Below are 21,539 nucleotides of genomic sequence, written 5' to 3'. Positions count from 1 at the left end.
AACCTCACACAGGCTGCTCACCGTTAAACACAGGCGCAGACCATTCTGAGCGGTCTGCTCGTGCTGACGCCCTACGGTACTAGGACCCGACAGACAGCGGAACACATACGCACCTTCCACAAAAAAGAGGTGCTGCTATTTATTTTCTGAACGTCTACCTGTATCTTAGGAGGTACGTCGTCTAGAGTGTATTCGTAATTATAATTTTGGGTGGAGCAGCTGCAAAAAAATGAAATAAATGGCAAAGAGAAGCAACCTTATGGTACATTTTTCAATGCTATTAAAGTAAAAACAGCAAAGTCTAAGAAATAAAACCAGCATAAATCTGGCTAACAATGTAATGATTTTTCCAACACACTGTATATTTTTTTTAACAGGGGAAAGTTACACATTTCTTATATACGTGGTTAACAAATACTATTTTCAGTTTTGTAAACAAATCGGGGAGTGACACAATTTACCTTTTTGCCCGTGGCGGCTGCTGAACTTGTCTCCAATCTCCGGACGCCTCGTCTGCCTCAGCAGCATTTTGATCAGAAAAGCATCTTCAGCATTTGAAGAGATCATCACTTTTTCGATATATGAATCCGTAGCCCCTTTGTAGCTAATATTAACAGCAAGTCACTAAAACAGAGTTTTCAAACTGCCCTTTGTGAACCTATCACCCACAGACCATACTTTACTTAAGATCAACCACAGAATGTTTTGACCCTGCCATTTTGGACTCTGAAACGTGCCTTTCATTTTTCAACATTAAGTCCAAAGGTTACCGTTTCCCTTTTCCAGTCTTTGTCTGAGATGGCTAACCTTTAGGAAACACTGTGAGAGGCAGGCGTAAGGCAACTTAACCCACACCGCACACACCATTCCCACGCTACTCCCTCATGGCAGACAAAGAAACAGGATGCTTGGCAGCCTGGAAGGATCGCAGAGCCCTGAGGAAGGTTTCGTTTTCTTTTCAAGATAAGAAATATGGGAGCTCACTTTCTAGCCTGTGGGGAAGGAATCGACAGAAAGCTGGCTGAAGACATGGAAGGACAGAAGAGAAAATGAGAGAGTCAGGTCCCTAAAAGACTAGATTAAATGCAGAACCCAGGAGGAGGGGACGCGAGTTCTGAAGAAGAAAAAAGATCTCCTCCTCCAGGACAGGATGAAAACCAGCTAGCATAACCACCTTTCTCACCCTAAAACAGCTTTTTGTTTTGTAGTATTCGGGGCAAGGGCCCTCACCCCTCCCCTAAGTGGAGAGCCCAGTTTCTCCTCTGCACTCCCACTCACCCCACAGACAAATCCACGGCACACACAGCACTGCAGCATTTAGCACAGAGGGCAGGAGTTGGGCTCTGAAGCCAAACTGTGGGAGTTCAAATGTTGACTCTGCTGCTTGCAGCTGTGTGACCTAGGTAAATTACTTTACCTCTCTGTGCCTCAGTTTCTGTGTCTTTTGAACAAGGCTATTAGGAGCACTTGGTTCATGGAGTGGTGGCCAGAACAAGTGAACTAACACAGGTAAACTGCCCACAACCATAACCGGTACAGAGAAAGCTCTCAATGAAGTCACTATGATCAGGATATTCACTGGACTTCTTTTTTTGTGCAGGCCTCCGCTAACTATGTGTGGTTCCTTTCAGGGAAGGGTCGTGGTTCACTTCAGCTGTGTTTCCAATACAAGTGGCACAGTGACTGGCCGGGAGCAGGGCTCAGCTGTGGGTCAGAACGGGTCTGCTGAACTACCTTCCAGGCCCCAGGAACCCAGCTCTCCCGTGTGACCCCAGACCCCCACCTCAAGAGTTCAGTTAACTCCAAACACCCCGGCTAGACTAAGCATCTTGTTACTTCTTCCGGTTTTGTTTTCATGTCAGAGTGTGGTTGCTATCACTGGCCCATGGCTCATCTCATGAAGTCTCCAATTTCACTGTATTTGAGACATCTGGAGATTAATGAGTGTAACTCTTTCATTGCACAGATGAAAAACCTGAGGCCAAGGTGTGAGTGCTTCATCCACATAAGGTAACATACCACATGACCAGTACTGAACCCAGCTATAGTCCCGTGCAGTAGTGATGCCACACTGTGGCCAGTGTGTTTAATTTACTTATTTAACACACATCTGATCCTATCACTCTCTACCGAAGGAATTCCCAAGTACTGTACAACCTAGCCCCAGCAGGCTACACTGGTCCTCTAAATCTGGGTGCTTTTTTGCCCAAGGGGCCTTCACCTCACTGTTCCCTCTACCTGGAAGTCCTGCCTATTTGGCCCACAACTCAAACCCAGGGTGGGAGGCCTACATGATTCCACAGCTTGGTTTTATCTTCCATGCCACGCTGTCTTCATGACAACGATTATTACCCCCAATTGTAATTTCTATTCTCCAACCCTCCAAGAGCTAACTTCTAATTTCCCCTAGCCTTTCTCTTTTTTTTTTTTTTTTTTTTTTGAATATTTCTAGGTATTTCCAAGGTGAAACCAATACATACGTGATGGGCACATCCTTATACTGTGGCTGCTGTGGAACATTACTTCCTTCCAGAGGAATCTGAGTTACTGTGGGCATGGACTTATTGACAAGCACTTGTTTGTTTTCTACCTTCTCACCTAAGAAAAAGACAAGGGTGTTACAGTCCAATCGCTACCACCTCTGTGGAATGCACACATTATTGGGGCATGGAACTAGGTGATTAGATTGGTCCATGAAATGCAGACAAGGAAGGAAAAGGTCGATATGGTATGAGCCAGAGTTCAACAGGGCTCGTCAGTAATTGTGGCAGCCCATTTGAAAAATCAGTGTGTAAAAAAATCAAGAAACTGGTTTAGAGAACCAAACTAACAGGAGAAACTTCATGTCACTAAATGGCAATTTTATATATCTTGGGGTGTCAGAACAAGTCTGGGCCACTTACTTTCATTAAGTTATTTCACCTAGTACTCACTCATTGCCAACTCAACTTGGACGACGAGGCAATCAAAATACTTCTTTGATTTTCCTGCTATTCTCACCTTTCTTTGCATCTTTTCCTGGTAAGCTCCAAGGCCGACTACTCTATAGTATTGTCATGGTGCTAGCTCTCTGCCACAAAACCCAGGTTAACAGTGAGCAAAATTCTCCGAGAAAGAAACGCAGCCAGGAGGAGAGGAAGCCGTGCGCCACGCGGCTGTGGGCACCACAGCAGATGCAAGTACCCACCACCCAGGCACCATCGTGACAAATCACGTGGCTCTGCCCTCCCAGCAATGTCCCCACCACAGCCCATCTTTCCGCCTCACTGTGGCCCCACTCTCCTGCTCTGCTGCCAGAGCTCTCGCTGGGTCTCCTTCTGTTTTGGCCCTTTTCTATTCTTCTCTCCATGCTGTGGTCACAACGATCATTTCAAAATGCGTACCTGACTGTAGTGTTGCTTTTAGGATTCTGATGAAAACAGCATCATGATGCAAGGCCTGTGTCTGGGCCCTGCCCCACCTCCTGCTCTTCCTCTCTCTAGATTGTTTACTGCCCTCCCCTGTCCTCTCCCTGTTTGAGCCGCACCGGCCTTTCAGAACCTTTAACCATCTATAGCTACAGGACACCACAGCTCAGGACACACTCCGCTCCCCTACTTACTAGTTAACTGCACACATCCTCCAGATCTCAGCGCCCTTCGTTAGGGAAGGCGAGCCTGCGCTTCCTGCCTAGGTCAGATCCTCTTGCTATTAAATGCCCTCACAGATCTTTATAGGGTTCCTTAGCCTGGCTATGATGTGACATATGTTTACATGTGATCCTCTGGTCACTGTCAGCCTCCCACGCTGGACTGTAAGACTCAAGGGCAGGGGCTGTGGTGGCATCAACAAAATTCACTGCGAGTTTGTAATTATCACGGAGTCACACTTTTGGGGGAAGAAGAGTCTCAAGTCAGTCTGCATGTTAGATGCACAAATGATGAAAAACGCCAGTGTAGATGCAGGGAAATGGCATTTACACTCTTAAAGCATTTTGTTTTAAACATTTCCTTAAAGTGGCTTTTCTGTGCTTCAAAATTTTAAGTAGAAAAGTATAATTGGAATAGAACTACTACTATGTAAAAATATATGCGTAGAAAAATAGACTAGAAGGGAAATTCATCAAAAATGACCACACTGTTTGAGTTAGGAAAGTGGTTTTGTAAGTTGTTATTTTTTTCTTCCCTGTTACCAAATGTTCAGAAATACTGATGCATAACTTTCATGTTGCAAAGAGTATACATTTAAATTGTTTTTAAAAAGGGCTCTTACCTGGAGAACAGATACCATCCGCATCTAAAATTTCGTGTCGCCAGATGGGTTTCCTCGTAGCAGCGTCCAACATCGGCCCCATCACTTTATCAAAAGTCTGATTGGTATAGCGCTTCAATGTACATTTAGCATTTTTATATACAAGGCAGCGCCCAAAGCCTAAAATGAAACCAAACTGGGGGTCAGAACCACCAACACGACTATGAGAAAACATGTATTTGTGTTACTGAACGACCCACAACTTGCTCTACATTTGGGTCATCTGGGATGGCCAAATAGCAACCTGATAATCCAAAGAACTGGCTCAGAAACTCTCCAACACCTACTATCCACATGAACACTGGAATCTCTACAACCATGTTCCAGCATGGAATACATCCTGTCATGATGGAGAAAGGTGAGAGAAACCTGAACATCACTGTGATTCTTTCAGGGCACAGAGCCACAGAATATGGGAACCGGAAAGGGCCCCAGAGACCACCTAGCTTAGCTGCTCTAGGTACAGTGTTACAAGTGCTACAAAATGAGGTCCAGGGAAGTCACGTGGCCTAGGTCGCCCAGCCAGCTGGGTGGCAGTGTGGAAACACACCATGTCTACTGATCAACCAAGATTCTTCCCACACACCCTTCTGGTGCATAACTTCTGCTAACCTTCTCTGAAAAGTTTTCCTTTTTCCAATTTTGGCACTCAGAGGAAGTCCCAAACAAGGGCACAAAAAGATTAATTTTTCTCCAGAGAGGAGAGAAAATGAAAAGAAGCCGCAGTCAAATAATTTTAACAGGAGAAATCATTTGTCTGTGCCCCGAAGATGAGAGTTTACTCTGATTATACTTTTGGATCACATTTATCTAGTGAATGAGGGAAAAGTCCTGACACCAACCAACAATCTAAATAAGCATTATGAAAGATAAGCAAAAGGAACAGAAGGAAACCTTTAGGTGGAGGAAAACCTTCCCGCACTGAATCCCTCAAGAAGACCCATCTGCTGTAGAGTCACCCAAGATTCTGTGACTGCATTTCTTTTCTTTTCTCCCTTTGGCCAAGCAGTTATTCTAAACTGCATTCTTTCTCTAATCGCCCTAGCATATACTGAGCCATGTCAGAGTTTACTTAAATAGGGAGACACCTCAGGATTAAATGTCAGCTATTACTGATGAAATAAATGCATGGCTGTAAAATCCTTCACTTACGATTCTCCACCAAAGGCAGAACTCTTAATAAGAAATCTAAGAACGTGGGTTTAGAAAATCAGGAAAAAGTGGGTTTCTAAATAAAGCCTCCCTGCTCGAATGTAACTTTTAAAATATGAAGGTGACCGTGCGATGAAGTAACAAATTTCGACATCTGGACAGGAGATGAGGATGTTAGTATGTCTCCGAGAAAGGTCTCAGTCATTATGGCTCCTGGTAAATTGTGTGTGGCCATAATAAACTCCGCTCAGCGAGCCAGCTGCTTTGGAAACATTACATGATCTTGAAATTCCGTACACTGGCCATTAACTGCAACGTGTTAGAGTGCAGTGGGAATCTGAGCTGCCTGAAATCAAGAAGCGTTTTCCTCCAAGTGTGAATGGACATTTTATTTACAGGTGATAGCTTAAAAGCTAGAGGACAGTAAACTCAGATCATTAAATGGTGTTGCAGAGTTTCTGACAGATATCACAAAGTCTTCAGATTTCCACATAAACGTTACCAGTTAATCAGAAAGGAAAACATCTAGTTTTAAAGCATGGCTGTTGTCATCTGGAGGAAAAAAAAGAGGCATAAATTAAGTGCAGCCAACATTAATGCCAAAGACACATGTCTAGGAGTGCTATTACGGCTGCCTAGCAACTACAGAGAGTAAAGGGGAAGGCAGAGTGAGTATGCCAGGGAGGAAAAAGAGAGAGATTATGAAGAGAGGAGTCAGACTTCAGGTCAGGTGACAGCTAACAAACCATGAGCAGTGACTTGCAAAAGTAAACTGTCAGAAAACTGACAAAAAGATTGCACAGGAACTGGTAGGTCGGGGGTCTGTGCATGGGTATTTTTAACTTTTAGCATTTTCCTAACTAAAAGGTCTAACATTATGGGGTTGAGACATACAATTAAAAAACCCTTTAACACAGAAATATTGCTATGGCCTTCTCAATTTGTTGTTGACTAACTAGATATATCCAAAAACCGTTTTTCATTTATTGTAATTCCTGCTAGGAAATAAACAAATTCTTGCATGTTTTCTGTTGAGGAACTCTCTCAAGTCCCCAATAAAGTAAAATAACAACAACAAAGATACACTTAATAATACATTTAACAAATTACCTCTATGTAATATTCATTAAAAAAGTCAACACTGAAACCTAACCACCTCCTGTTTGTATGTTACAAAATTCAAATCACTTGAAACTGACATTAACATTTTGACACCAGGTGACTTTTAGCTGATTATCCTTATTATACCCAGTTCTGCACATCATGAGCTCTGTAGACCCACTTACCTCTGTCCAAGGAAGCCTTGTTTAAAACAAGGGCATCTTCAATATCATAACCGCTGTAACTCATCACGGCAACTGTTGCATTCTGTCCAGCTGGCAGTTTCTCAAATTCTATCAACTCAATGGTCTTTGTTTTAACCATGGGTTTTTGTGGATATGCTAGCAGATACATGAGAGTATCGATTCTGTTCCGCTGGTTGTATCCAATGGTACCTTCATTGATATTGGACAAAACAAAGTGCACATTCTATTATGTAAAATAATTACGGGGCGCCTGGGTGGCGCAGTCGGTTAAGCGTCCGACTTCAGCCAGGTCACGATCTCGCGGTCCGTGAGTTCGAGCCCCACGTCGGGCTCTGGGCTGATGGCTCGGAGCCTGGAGCCTGTTTCCAATTCTGTGTCTCCCTCTCTCTCTGCCCCTCCCCCGTTCATGCTCTGTCTCTCTCTGTCCCAAAAATAAATAAAAACGTGGAAAAAAAAATTTAAAAAAAAAAAAAAAAAAAAAAAAAAAAAATTAGGTAGCCATGTGTACCGAGATTAAAAAAAGGTATTAAATTTCACTAAAATGAAGAAAACCTTCAGGTTAAACGTTTCAAAAGCAATAATACCCTCATAGTGGCTAACGACTTTTAAAAGCAATTTTTCTCCATAAGGTTAAAAGTCCTATAAAAGAGGAAACATTTGCACGGGTGCCTGGGTGGCTCAGTTTACTGAACATCTGACTTCAGCCCGGGTCGTGATCTTATGGTTCGTGGGTTCGAGCCCTCCATCCGGCTCACTGCTGTTAGTGGGGAGCCCACTTCAGATCTTCTGTTCTCCGCCCCCACTCCCCCCAACTGCCACTTCAAAAATAAACAAATCTTAAAAAAAAAAAAAAAAAAGTCCTACAAAGAGGAAAAATCACACCCAAAGTATACCAACCTAACCCCATTGAGGAACCAGTCTCTACTGGTTTCATAGGTAATCCACATTTCATAATTGCATAGGTAAATCCACATTTCTTAAACTCAGTTCTAGCATGTTATGGACACAGTTCCAGCTACTGGGATGAGAAGGTAATTAGAAACCACTGCCGAGTGCTGACAGGTAAGGATACGTTTCATAAAAATTAATCAACCATTGGAAAAGTTCTAAATGAAAAAGAAAAGAGAAAACGGAGGAAAAGAAAGGAACGAAAAGGAGGAAAGTGAAAGCAGAGAAGAGTGGATTTACCCATTTGTTTAACTCTTCATTTACTAAGCAATGAACACACAACTACTCTATACCCAACAGGGGAGATAAAACGGGGAAAGGCATGGTGGCCCCTTCCTCTAAGAAATCCAAGGTCCTGTCCAATCAGGTACAGGCTTTTCTGTCCTTAGCAATCAGACTTTCCACCTGTTGGGACCTTGGAAGTTGTTCCTGTCAACTGGAAGTGAAATTAGGATGTTATTCTTTGTCCCTTTCCCCCGTAGGGGCTCACTAAGGTTCAGAGACTTGCACCAAAAAAGCGTTTCACTCTCATGGTCTTGTGAATACATAGTTGCTCCTACTCAGAGACCTTAAAATGGGGACTCACACTTGCCCTACTCCTGAACTTATGTGTGGGTTACTGAGCCTCTTTAACTTCTCCCAGGCGTCTCTTCTTTTCCCTTGAGTGGCTAAGAAGGTAGCTTAAGTCACTTTTTCTCTTTCACATGCTTGCATAGGGACACATCCTCAATACCCACATGTCCCAAGATGCCCATGTGCCATTTAATGGAGTTAAGCTCTAAGGTGAGCAGATATCAAAACTCATTATTTCCTTCACCTTTTCCTCTGTACTCATGTCATGAAATCAATGGTGATTTCAATTCAGGGATGAAAATAACATATTCACGCAGCAAAAATGATATGGGACTCCTTGAAAATTACTATTGAAAGAAATCATGAAACCTTCAGGGCTCACTATAGAGGCTCAGTAAGTGTCAGTAAACAAAACTGAATTGCATATTTTTATAATAAATATTTGCACTTAAATCTCAAGAAAACTTATCAAGATTCAGCTGAAAAAAATAGTTAAACTGAATCTCATGAACTTTTTGTTGAGTTTCCACTAAACTGCCAATTAATTTATGTTATTTTAGTGCCAACTAATAAACTGGGCAGGATACCTGGTAATGGATCACTGTTTCAGAAATAAAATCACTGTTGCCTGGATCGTGGTAAAGTTCACTGACAATAAGTTTGTCCTTTTACATGAAATCGTTTAAAATTTATGTTGAGATTTCAGCTCCAATTGTATCCTCCACCCAGCTTGAGACAAGGGTTCAGGCAATGTCCCACCAGGCTGCCAAACCCGTCTTCTGAAACCTGAGACAAGCATTATTATGCAGCAGGGAAGGCATTGATGGCTGCACCCCCAAACAATGGTGAAAGAGATGAGATCCTGCTATAAATTGTGCTACCAGGCCCAGAACATAATTCTCAGGCATTACAACTGACCTGACCACTGAATGGATGAACAGCAAAATGGTTTAGCAAATGTCTGGTGCTTATGATCTCATTAGAAATTCTCCTTAAAGGCTTTTTGAAGAATTTGTAGGAGCACATGTGTATATACATTTTTAACAGCACTGATGGGTGTGTTGGTTAAAACAGGATTTATAAACTATGACTTCTCTATCATAAAACTTCAAAATGCCATCACACTCGATAATTTTTATAAAAAGCCTGATGACTATTTTGCCAATAAGTAAGCTTTTTGAGAAAATGTCATGCAGAAATTAAAAGACTGGTCTGGTGAAGCACAGGCTCAAAATAGGATGCCTCTTACTGTTTTCAGCTTCCTTAAAAAGGGCATTGCGTCTACGTAGTAACTAATGCAAGGAGACCAGAATCTGGGTTCTCCCTCCCACTGCTCCATTTTGCCCTAACTACAGTCTCATTTCCTCATTACCCAGGACATAATCTTTCTTACAAAATCACATTTTCTTGACCATAACTTTCCTAAGTTGCAGGTTGGCACAGCAAAGTATGTAGATGTAGGTTAAAACAGTGAGGACATGTTTTAAGGTAGGATGAAAAAAGGTTGGTAAAGATACATGTAGCTTAGGAGAATATAAGGAAACGCATACTGAAAAACATAAAATAAAGTTTAATGAATTTATGTTTTCTGTCTTCCTTTGTCCAGTTTCTTTTTATTTGAGAACATTATTAAAACCAACAAACTTTATCATTTAAAGTGTAAGTATTGAGGAGTTCTGACAGATTTATGCCTCTGTAAAATCACCACAACAATCAGGATCCAGAACACTTCCGACACTCCCAAAAAAGATCCCTCCCTATCCATGACCCCAGGCAACCACTGCTGTTTATCATTATAGCTCGCACTTTCTAGAATTTTATATAAAGGGAATCATGCAGCAGGGACACTCTTTTGCTGCTGCTTTCACTTAGCATAATGACTCCAAGGTCCATCCATGTGGCTGTATCATATTCACTCTTCATTATTGCTGAGAAGTATTCTGCTGCACGTATAAACAGTTTATTTACCCATTCACCTGCTGATGGACACTGGCCTTGTTTCCAGTTTGGGGTACTTGTGAATAAAGCTGCTATTAACATTCATGCACAAGACTTTGTTCACTTCTCTTGGGTAAATACAGAGCAGTGGGATTTGGTAAGGGTAACCTAAAAACTACTTAATAATTTCCCAAAGTGTTATACCATTTATGTTCACACCAACACTGTATGTGCTTCTTAGCTGCTCTGCATCCTGACACTTAATATGTCTTTCCCATGTTAGTTGTGCTAATAAGCATGTTGTGGTGTCTCAGTTTTAATTTACATTTATCTGATGACTAGTAACAACGAATATACTTTCATGAACTTACTGGTCATTCCTATTACTATTACCCTTTGTGAAGTGTCTGGTTTTTGTTTTTGCCATCTTTTAACTGAGCTGTCTTGTCACTGAAGAGTTCTTTATATATACTGGATACAAATCCTTTATCTGATGTTATACATCTATATTGCAAATACTTGCTCCCATTCTGTGGATTAAGATCTTTCATAGAGCAGAAGTTTAATTTTGAGAAAGTCCAAATGATTCATTTTTTTCTTCTTCACAGCCTGCACTTTTTGAATTCTAAGAAATCTTAGGTCATTCAAAGTCATGAAGACTTTTGGGACGTCTGGGTGGCTCAGTCAGTTAAGTGTCCAGCTTTGGCTCAGGTCATGATCTCAGGGCTTGTGTGTTTGAGCCCCACGTTGGGCTCTACGCTGACAGCTCAGACCCTGGAGCCTGCCTCAGATTGTGTATCTTACTATACCTACTGAGCTGGCACTATGCTAGGCACCAAGGATACAGTAATAAATAACACAGACATAATCTTTTCTCGAAGGCGCTTATATCCTACAGTCTAGCAGCGAAGCCACCTTGATCGTGGTCTGCAGTGAAGAGGAAAAAGTGAGGAAATAAGTTTCAGTTGAGAAGAATTTTAGTTAAGTTTTATAGATAACATTGCACAGAAGATATAACGTAACCTTTTAGAAGTTACTCAACCAAAGTGGGAGTCTGTTTCCTTGTCAGAAACACAAAAGGTACGTATTAGATCTGACAGGATTATTATGATTAAAAGAAGAAATGCATATAAATCATCTGAGTAGTCAGTAAGCGGCATCATTCATTAACAATACTACTAATATTAGCAGTAACACAAACATACATCCCTTGACCTCTGCATTGTCACCTGTTCCGCCTCCAAAGCTAACCCTACAAACCGGACGACAGTTTAATTTTATCTCCATTAAGTATTCATTATTAGCATTCTAGTCTCAGGAAACATCATACAATCTTACATCTGAAATACTGACAAGGATTTAAATAAAATTTTTTTTGAACAAACAGTGAAATTCTAAATACAATTGTCAGGGATAATTTGGTCAAGACGTCTTTTCATTCTGTACCCACCAAATTGATAAAGAATAAATATTCTAAAAAAAGAAAATCAAACCGAAAGTTGAATGAAATGTAGAGGAAGATGTAGAATGAAACAAAATTTTATGAGGATCTTTGTATATTATGTATTTCTAAGATCTCAAAATCTTCTAGGCTACTTTTAGGACAACCCACTCTAACTCTACTGTGAAGTGGGGAATACAAGAGAGGGAGCTATCTGCTCTGGAACAGCATCTACTGAAAACAAAAACTAAAACAGAAGCTACGTTACTTCCTGAGCTAATAAATAAATAAATAGATAAAAAGTCTGAGCAATTTGGAGGTGAAGGAGGGCTGGGAAGAGACTGGGCCTAGGGGAGGTGTGTGATGCATATTCATGAACCGAGCTGATAGTGACTGAAAGATCCCTTTAACTAGGAGAAAGTGTTCCACTAGCGGATTGCCAATTAATAAAACAGGCAGGATATGAAAGCGTGACTCGTGGACTGGCGTCTGGTTCCAGGGAGTACGTACAATGCAACTCCGACACACAGCCTTCACTTGGAGCGCTGAGTGACCCAGGTCACCCTCGCCAATTCCACACACGTCTACCTGGCTTCTTGCTCGGAACCTTGTCACAACAGAGGTTAGGTCTTTCTTAGTAGCACAATAAGATGGTGTGTGGAAACCTGTACTTTATTAACAACTTAAAGAACCTTAGATTTAAGAAACACCTCTGCTGGGGTTTCATGACTAAAGTGAGCTTTCTCTTATGTACAAGGTGAGGCTTTCAGTCTGTGCTTTGTGCTCATCTTGGTCTCCTTGGTAGTGACAGAAAAATGACTTTCTCTCATTTTCTCACTCTGTTCACTCGGGGCAGACGGTTGGTAGTGAAAAGTAGACAGCAAATCTTCCAGGTTGGCTAGAATATGTAGTGTGTTAATTCTGGGCTACTGTCTTCCACTATCCATATGGACTAACGGATGAACGGCACTAAAATAATACTTTAGAACATTCACACAGAATCCCTGAGATGTATACAGTCTTCAGCAATGGCTCCTACTTAAAATGGGATAGCACGACTTTTAGTTACCAGCAGCCGAGACTGCATGGAATTAAAATGACTCCGAGAAGTCCAACTCAAAGTGCTAGGTCTGCTTTACAGACCTGGGTCTCTGCTGTGGGTCTTCTCCCTCTGCTGGCCTTGTTCCTTTTGGGAGTTTTCATCTAGACCTAGCTTGGTACTTCTACAGCTATTTCAGCGTCCGAAGAGAAACGTGGCCATGTAATGTGCCAACTCTGAATGTACTTTTATCTTGATGCTTTTCTTCCCAGTCAGGTGTTTTATAATAACAAACAGTAACAAAGGCTTTTTTTTTTTTATTATTACTTAAGATATTCAGTGGCTTTTGTCTTCCTAGCGTCAGCAGTAACGTCAGAGGATTGTATCCAAGGAGCTAAATGTGCAGGACCCAGGGTCAGAGCAGCTGAATACACCAACCTCAGAAAACACAGACAATGAATTGCAAATGACACTCAAAACAAAACGAGAAAAAAAACCTTCACACAGAAAACTACAAAAGAACTCTACAGACACTGAATTGGCTTTCTGTACACACTGATCCTGCTTAACTGTGTGTGGTAACTAACCAAACGTTGCAGATACTCATGGCCACAAAATAAAGGCTTTTTTTTTTTTTTTCCTGGTAGGGAGACGAGTTACAAAAATAAAAATATTATTTCTTCCCTTCAAGTCTCTTCTTTATTAAAAAAAAAAAAAAAGATTCACCAAGTGGAGATAGATTCGTAGCCCTTTCTGTTTCAATGTTCAAACACAAGCAAAGAGTGGCATTAGCGATGAAGTGATTAGTCTTCCGTTAATTCTGCTGAAGGTTCTACACAAAAGGTGTATTGTTTCAGCCAGGATTCACATCATGAAACAAAATGGTTTGGTAAACCCAATAGAAGTGATAGCCCTTTCATGACACACAAGGTTCAGTACTGTATATTTCAACTTGTTAGCAAGTCACAAGCACAAGCGGGAAATCAGCCTACACTGCTGCTGAGGATGAATGGGAAAGGCGAAATTGATGAGCCTCGGCTTAGATTTTCCCACTGGGAATTATTCTGAACTGTCCAGGCATTACGTCATTCAGGTAAATGGTTGCAGAACAACATGTTTTGCCAACCAAAGCGCAATATAAAAACTCGAAAAGAAACATACGTTATCTGGGATGAGAGGTAGGATTCCTTAATTGTCAAGCTACGGTCAGTTGCAGCTGATTGCTGGCAACTGGGAAGCTAAATGCTTTCTGGTGGTTACTCAAAGACAATGCAAAAATCTTTCGGTTTCTTTACGAAGCTCGTTGTATCATACTTTAAACCAGAAATGACATACCATATTGATGTCACAGACATAAATGAAAATAGAACTTATTAAACTCACTAGGATTTAGAAAACATTTTTAAATGATTTTTAAGAAACATTTCAGAAAAAGTTTATAAGCAAAACTTTTTCTTGTTTTGGCCTGGTATCTTTGCCATATCACCTTCAAGATAAAACCAAAAATCGTTAATATGTGGTGCCCCTCCCAGTATGCCACCATACCCATATTGGGCTAAACACCCATACCAAAGCACCAAGATGCCCCATGCAACGCTTGCTTCTATTTTCATGCCTGTGAAAAATACTCAGGGTCTTTCAAGACCCGGTTCAGTTCTATTCTTCGGAAACAACCTACTCTCTAACCTCTAGTGACCTTTCAGCTCTCATTCCCTAAGATACCAGCTGTTGGTCAACTCCAGCACCTATCACATATCTTGAATTATAGTTGTTCTTGTTGGGCTCTCCTACTAGACTGTGAACCCTTTGAGGACAGGGCTCTGTCTCACCTCTCCATGTTCAGGTCCCAGACTCACTGTCTGGTCTACACATGATGTTCAACAAGTGTTATGGATGGAGAGCAGATAAATTAATAGATACATGGAGGAGAGAGGAAAGAAAATGGAAGAAAAACGAATTCAGAAATTTGTATGACATGAACTGGTGTTTCAGAAGCTATGGGAGCAAGGATGAGGATGTAATGGGTGCAATGACTGTCACCCTGACCATCACTAGCACATTCTAATATATACCATGCATCTTCGGCTCTCTTCCTCCCTCTCTTCCCTCCACCTTGTGTTTTTCTGCTCTTTCTTCCATTTCTTCTGGTTCACAACTGACATTTTATAGAGCTTTTCTCTTCATGTTTACCGCCTTGTCATTCTGTGACATCTATTATATATCTCCTTGTTTGGTCAAAGGAACAAGTTCAGAGAGGTTTTCTCTATTTCTGTTTATGCTTCAAACATGGCGGGGCACCTGTAAGCCCTGCGGAGTTCACAGGCAACCCTCTGAGGTCAGTAACACTCAGGAATTAGCAATGTCTGACTTAACCAAACATTTCATACTACTGAGTAAGGATAAAGATTTAAGCCTTTTTCCAAGTATTTGCAACCAAGTTCAAGAAGGAAATCTTACCCATGGCTTGTTTCCCCATGGCACATTGGTATGTGTTTCTTGGGGACTGGTTATGATGAGGGTATGGGATGAGGCCAGCACAAACGCCAAGAAGAGTGAAGGGCTCAATCTCCAAGTGGGTGGTATCTCTGTTAATTAAAAATTAGACATCTAAGACACCAAGAACTAGAACAAATAGCTCTTAAAGAGTATAAAAATATTACTATCAAGGTCCCAATGGGGGTGGCTGGGTGGCTTAGTTCAGCGTCTGACTCTTGATTTCAGCTTAGGTCATGATTCTGGGGTCGAGCCCCACATTGGGCTCTACACTGAGCATGGGGCTTGCTTGAGATTCTCTCTCTCCCTCTGCCCTACTCCCCTGCTTGTTCATTCTCTCTCAAATAAAAACAAAAGTCCCCCAAGGACCTAGATAATAAAATTTATAAGTCTATATGAATATAAAAATTTATACATAAATACATGTAATTTATATAAAACCTCAATGTTTGCTGCTAGTAAAACTGATAAAAATAAAATATAATAAAATGAATTATTTTTTTCAGTAATAGAAACTTACTACTTATAGAAATGTAAGAGAAGGGAGATAGTACAAAATACCCCTGTAAGAAAATAAAACATTATTACATACTAATAACAATAACCCTTATAAAGAAATCACTATATTGGGCATATCAAAATGCAATACCAAAAATATCCACATGGCTGAGTGCGTTGCTCTTCTGCCCTTTTCCAACTTGTATCAATGACAAAGTTGTATGACCATTTTCAAGAGGAATAGATCCTGCTGAAGAAGTTACTATAAGATGTAAGGGGACCAACACTACAACCACCAGGTAAGTGTGGCTGTTCAGCACTTGTTCAGTTAGATTAGTATAACTAAGGAATGGGATTTTTCATTTTACTTAATTTCAATTACTTTAAATTTTAAAAACTCAAATTTAAATAACTCAGTTCAGTTGTTCAAAACCTCTGAGTTATGTTTGTAACAACTTACACTTGTGAGTCTACTTTTTCAAATGTAAATGTTATGAAACCAGATCAGGTATTTCCAATGAACATCTAGCCTTCAAACTGAGATGTGCGTTAAATGCACACCAGATTTTGAAGACTTATAATAAGGAAAAAAATACATAAAATCTCAATATTTTTATATTGATTACATGTTGATATGACAACATTTTAGATATACTGGGTCAAATACAGTTACTAAGATTAACTTCATCTGTTTCTTTTTCAGAGTGGCTACTGGAAAATGTAGATATCTGGGCTTGCATGACATTTTTTTATTGGACAGCTGAGCTGTAGGTACTGGACACAAAGGAAGACTTTATCTAGTAGGTGTTAGAATCTTCGTTACTTTTGTAACACATTTTTGCAAAAATACCAGTTTTGGCTAAATGATACAGCAGTTCAGGTATTTTAAAAGGAAAGGGTAGCCAGATTGTTTCTGGGTCTTGCTGAAAGTAACAGACATCACATCCAGTGTCTGTGGTCTCTGCTGATCCTCTATTCCTTCCTCAAGCATTTCTAAGACATAATTTTAGTCATTTCAGTGGCTGGGGCACCTGGGTGGCTCAGTGGGTTAAGCATCTGCCTCTTGATTTCAGCTCGGGTCATGATCTCCTGGTTCCTGAGTGTGAGCCCCACATCGTGCTCTGCACTGACAGCGTGGAGCCTGCTTGGGATACTCTCTCCTTCTCTCTCTGCCCCTCCCCTGCTCTCTCTCTCAAAAAATAAATAAACTAAGAAAAAAAAATAATGTCAATGGTTTATAGTACCTGTGAAGTGATTTCCAAGATAGGCCAACCCATTGTGGAAAATTAGTTGCAATGCACATGGCAAAAGATTTCCCACTTATCCAGTCATCCATCATGGGTTTTTTTTTTTTTTTTCCTCCAGTACACATATGAATTATGTTCCTAGCTTGGTTGGAGAGAATGCTTTCCATGTGGCTCTTGGTTTGAAGAACACAGTTTTGACCTTATGACCTGGCAGAACCCCAACTCTCTCAGATATGTTAGGCCTTTGTCGGCAGAGACGGAAAAGGCTCTAGGTTTTGTTTTGTTTTGTTTTATTTAAAAGAGAAACTGCTTATAATGACATTTTATGGCTTACAATAACAGTTCGTTTTAAATGTACAGTTTTGTTTAAATATTGGCCAATTTGAAATATGGGCCAATTTCTTCATGTAAATAAAAACTATGCAGATTGAAGCTGAAAATGAAGAAGGTAAAGACCTTTTCATAACAATACATCTAAGATCATGTATCTTCTGATAATTATTCAAAGTCCAAATGCTCTGATTTTGACTTCTATAAAACAAAAAGGAATACTATTATTTGAAATTAAAACCACCACAATCTTCTGTCCTGAACAGGAAATAGGAGACTTTCTAGTCAATGTGCATAAGAGCCTTAAATTTAGCTCAAATCAAGATTCTGTAACCTGTTGTTTGCAACAGCAGAAAAGTCAGAAAACAGCCTAAATATTCAACAACAGGTTAAATAAACTACTCATGTGTAGTCAATGTAATATAAAGAAACTAAAGTAATATATTTATATAGGTATATATACATATGCTAATATAAAAAATGTTCAGAATGATGAAGTTGGTAATGATGGTAGGTTTAAATCAAGTTTAAACATAAACTATGCTGCCTTGGTCCCATACACTGTGAGTGACCATGTAGGTATGTTTGTATTCCCTTCGAAAAAAATCTGAAAGAGTACATTAAACCATTAGCACTGATTACATCTGGAGGCTGGAGTTTGGTGGGATGGGAAAGCAAGGAGATTCATTCTTTTTACTTTATGCTTGTCTACACTTAAAAAAAAGATCACATGTATGAATTACAGGGTGTCAATTTTTTTCTATTTTTAAAATAAAATGAATTTGATGTATGGGTCAGCTTGGTGATTGGGTAGTACTGATTCTAATGGCTGTATTCCCTTATCACAGCAAGCAAGACAGAGAAAAATCCCTGCCTTTGTGAAGCTTCTAGTGGAAAGATAAATACACAGATAAATCAATAAAATACACATTTCACAGATTTTATTGTAAGGTAATAAGCACTAGAAAAATAAAGCAGTGAAGAGGGGTGTGCACAGAGGAGAGGTTTCTATTCTAAATGGGGTCATCAGGAAAAAGCACGGAGAAGGTGACACCCGAGTGAAGACCTGGGGGAGCTGAAAGAGTGAGCCATGCAGGGTATGAGTGTTCCAGGCGAGGGAACGGCCAGCGCAAAGGTACTGAGGCAGAAGCATGCCTGAGGTGTGAAGAGCCCAGTGTGGTTAAACAGAGTGAGGGAGGAGGGGGAGGAGAGGATGCTGCAGGCACCAGGTGGGGCAGGCAGATGGTGCAGGAACTTGAAGCCTCTGCAAGGACTTCCAAGGGAGAGGGAAAGCTGCTGGGGGTTTGAGAAGAGTCGGGAAAAGACCACTTTCATCTATTAAGAACAGACTGTGTGGGAAGTAGTGCCAAAGAGTCAGGAGCCTTTTGCGAGGCCCCGGGCAGGTAATGGCAGCAGCCTGGACTGGCATGGTAGGTGCAGGTGGGGAAAAGAGGTCAGACTGCAGGGATATGGCAGAGGTCGACATGACGAGCTACAGCGCTGGATGTGGGTGTTGAGGAGAGCAGCAGAGGCTGAGCGACAAGGACGCGCTGCTATTCACAGGGTTACTACAGCACAGTTCTCTACAGGGGTTACTACAGAACGGTTCTCCTCTATGTCCACTCCGTCTTCACATGATACTATAAAAACAGTACTTTGAGACAGTCACGCCTTTAAGGAATAAAGATTCCGACTGAAAAGCATTATTTACTAAATCACAATAAGACAAAAAGGGAGTGGTACATTTCATCTCGTGGCAGAAAACAGAAAAGTACTTTCTTGACTGAAGACGTAAATAGTTATCAGGTGCCAGTAATAAACTCCTACCTATTAAACAATATAACTGAGAAAATTCCAGTTTCAGGTAAGCAGTATCATCAGTCCTGGGCATCAGACAGGAAGTTCTAGGAATGTCCTCTAATGTCCTCTAAAGAGAACAGATGCTTCTAAAAATATCACTATTTTTGAAACATTGTGAACATAGTACCATTTTTTTGTTAATATTGCACATAAGTTTAGAGACATCCTTAGAACATATAACGTCTGGAATTCCTGCACTGACAAGAATTCAGGTGTCCTCTCTAGAAGAGAGAAATACATCTTTAACGTAGCCTGACCTCTTAGTTCAATTTTGACAGTAATCAAATATCAAAATCAGAGAAGCAATTCCTTTCAAAAAATACACACTAAGTGTAAAATGAATGGAAAAGATAATGAAATCTAAGGACTGTTAGCAGTTGGTGTGATATTCTTACAGTGGAATAAAGGATGGGTAAGGCTTTATTATAAGACAGTATACTTCTAACAGTTCCTACTAAGAGGGAACACAACAGAAAAGATGAAATGAAAAGAAAGCTCTTTCTATAATCAGAACAGGTTTTAATTATGGCTGTTATGGATCCTACTTACTTATTAATTGTATGTTCATAGAGTGCGATGTTACAATCATTTTCTTCATTCACATCTAAATATTCAACCAGACTCTCGTGTAAGAAATCTTCAAAATTCCTGGGAAAATATTGGTGACATGTACATGACTGAACAGCATTTCACTGCAGTGTTTTACATGCGATAATGGAGGATGCTGGCTTTCATTTACACCCAAGGCATCTTTCTCTCCCAGAAAGTGTCACTATGTTGGGATGCCTGAAACATGTTATTCTTGGATCATACAGTGATCACAAATCACTGAAATAAAAACAGTAAAACATCTATGACACTTGTCAATCTGGCCCCCACTTCTGAAAATATCTCCTAGGACTTTAAAAAGCTCCTGTGATGAGAGACCCACCATGTGTAAATCAACATATCCCTGTTACTTCACAGTGTGCTAATTTACACCAACACCCTGTGGTCCTCACAATATAAACTGCTAATATTTTACAAAGTCTAAGCAAATTCACATAGAGAGGAATAGGTTTTTAAAAGGCTGAAACATTTAGTAGAGAGGAATTAAGGGACTATAAATGAAAACATACTTTTCTGAAAAGCTCAGATCAAAAAATGCCACCGCTGATTAAATCATATATACATGAGTATCAAGGAGATTGAGAAGTTTTGCTTTTGGCCATTTACCTGTACCCCTGAGCCAGCTCTTCCATATGTTTATTTGTGACTGCAGGCTTCTGTTTCTTAACAATTATGTAGGGTCTGGAATGGAAAAAAAATAACAAATTCACAGTAGTTCAAGAGGAGAATTAAGTCAGCAAGGAAATTTACTACAGTAAAATGAAGGAAGCTAGAGATATAATCAACCTGATTTCTGGACTGCCTGAGGACACCGGGTAGTCTTTGCACGTGTGAAGTGCACAGAGGCCTATTTTCTCTCCCACGTATACACAAAAAAACACACACACCAGCCCATGTGTGTATATGTGCATGTGCACACATATATATACACACAGTATTTCCCCCAAGTGTCTTAGGAAATACTTAGTTTTAAATGAAAAGACAAGGCAAAAACAATACTCAGTAAGATTGAAAGAGGAAACAAATCTTTAATGTCTTGGTTTTAAAAACCATGTAGATGCATCAGACCAAAGGCATTTCCTAAGATTTCACATAGGAATATGTGATCTACCACCCAAGAGGTCGGCAGCAGAGAACTGTCACTGAGGACAACAATGGCATCCTGTAGCAAAGGTCTGATGAACATCAGCTGTTCAGAGTGGCTCCATTTTGGACAGACACTGCTGGGCTACGCTGGCAGGTCACGTAAAGCTACACACGAACCGAAAGAGGGGCTACACGTTTAAAGAAAACAGAGCTTCTTAACGAGAGAATGGATGTAAGGTAGAGAAAGCTTTTGGCTTCCACGTTCTGGTAGATTAACCTGTAACTGTCAGGGGTGATTTGCCTCCGAGGGCTTCGCCACCACGAGGAGACGCCGACACAAAGGATGGCACGCGGCACCGAAACGTCAAGGGCTGTCGCTATTTGGATAAGCAGCTCTTACAGCGGGGAGTGAGCCACCCCCAGACACTTGTGCGCCCTACCCGAAAGTCCAAATAGCTACTGGAGGACTAATGAGCACTTTTAAACAGTTAAGAAGAAGAGCTACACAATTACAAAAGGGGAACACAAGTCGCTGAGCAATGAACTGAGTGAACTTTTCATGGAAATCAACATTACCTCGAAATCCTGGCTTCCGGGGAGGGAAGCTGAGACGCTGCCACCTCATTCGAGGGCTGCATGGAGCTCAGGCGGAGAGACGCCCAAGTGAGGACGGACACGGGTGCAGGGCAAGGGTCACACTCCGCTCCCTCACTTTCTTTTTGTTTTAA

The 21,539-nt window shown here is 40.7% G+C and overlaps 1 protein-coding gene across 1 annotated transcript in view; it reads right to left on the bottom strand.

The window, feature by feature from the left end:
- Positions 1–21,539, bottom strand: part of POLR3B (RNA polymerase III subunit B) — a 104,101-nt gene that overhangs the window by 31,365 nt on the left and 51,197 nt on the right. The window contains exons 17-23 of the mRNA XM_043562413.1: positions 20,332–20,406; positions 19,666–19,764; positions 15,146–15,273; positions 6,729–6,938; positions 4,252–4,410; positions 2,481–2,598; positions 462–604 (exon numbers count right to left, since the gene is read on the bottom strand). Coding sequence (XP_043418348.1) covers positions 462–604; positions 2,481–2,598; positions 4,252–4,410; positions 6,729–6,938; positions 15,146–15,273; positions 19,666–19,764; positions 20,332–20,406 — 932 coding nt within the window. The remainder of the gene's footprint in view (positions 1–461; positions 605–2,480; positions 2,599–4,251; positions 4,411–6,728; positions 6,939–15,145; positions 15,274–19,665; positions 19,765–20,331; positions 20,407–21,539) is intronic.

The sequence above is a fragment of the Prionailurus bengalensis genome, chromosome B4, assembly GCF_016509475.1.
Source record: "Prionailurus bengalensis isolate Pbe53 chromosome B4, Fcat_Pben_1.1_paternal_pri, whole genome shotgun sequence".
In the NCBI taxonomy this organism is placed as follows: domain Eukaryota; kingdom Metazoa; phylum Chordata; class Mammalia; order Carnivora; family Felidae; genus Prionailurus; species Prionailurus bengalensis.
This window is presented reverse-complemented; position numbering and strand designations above follow the sequence as displayed.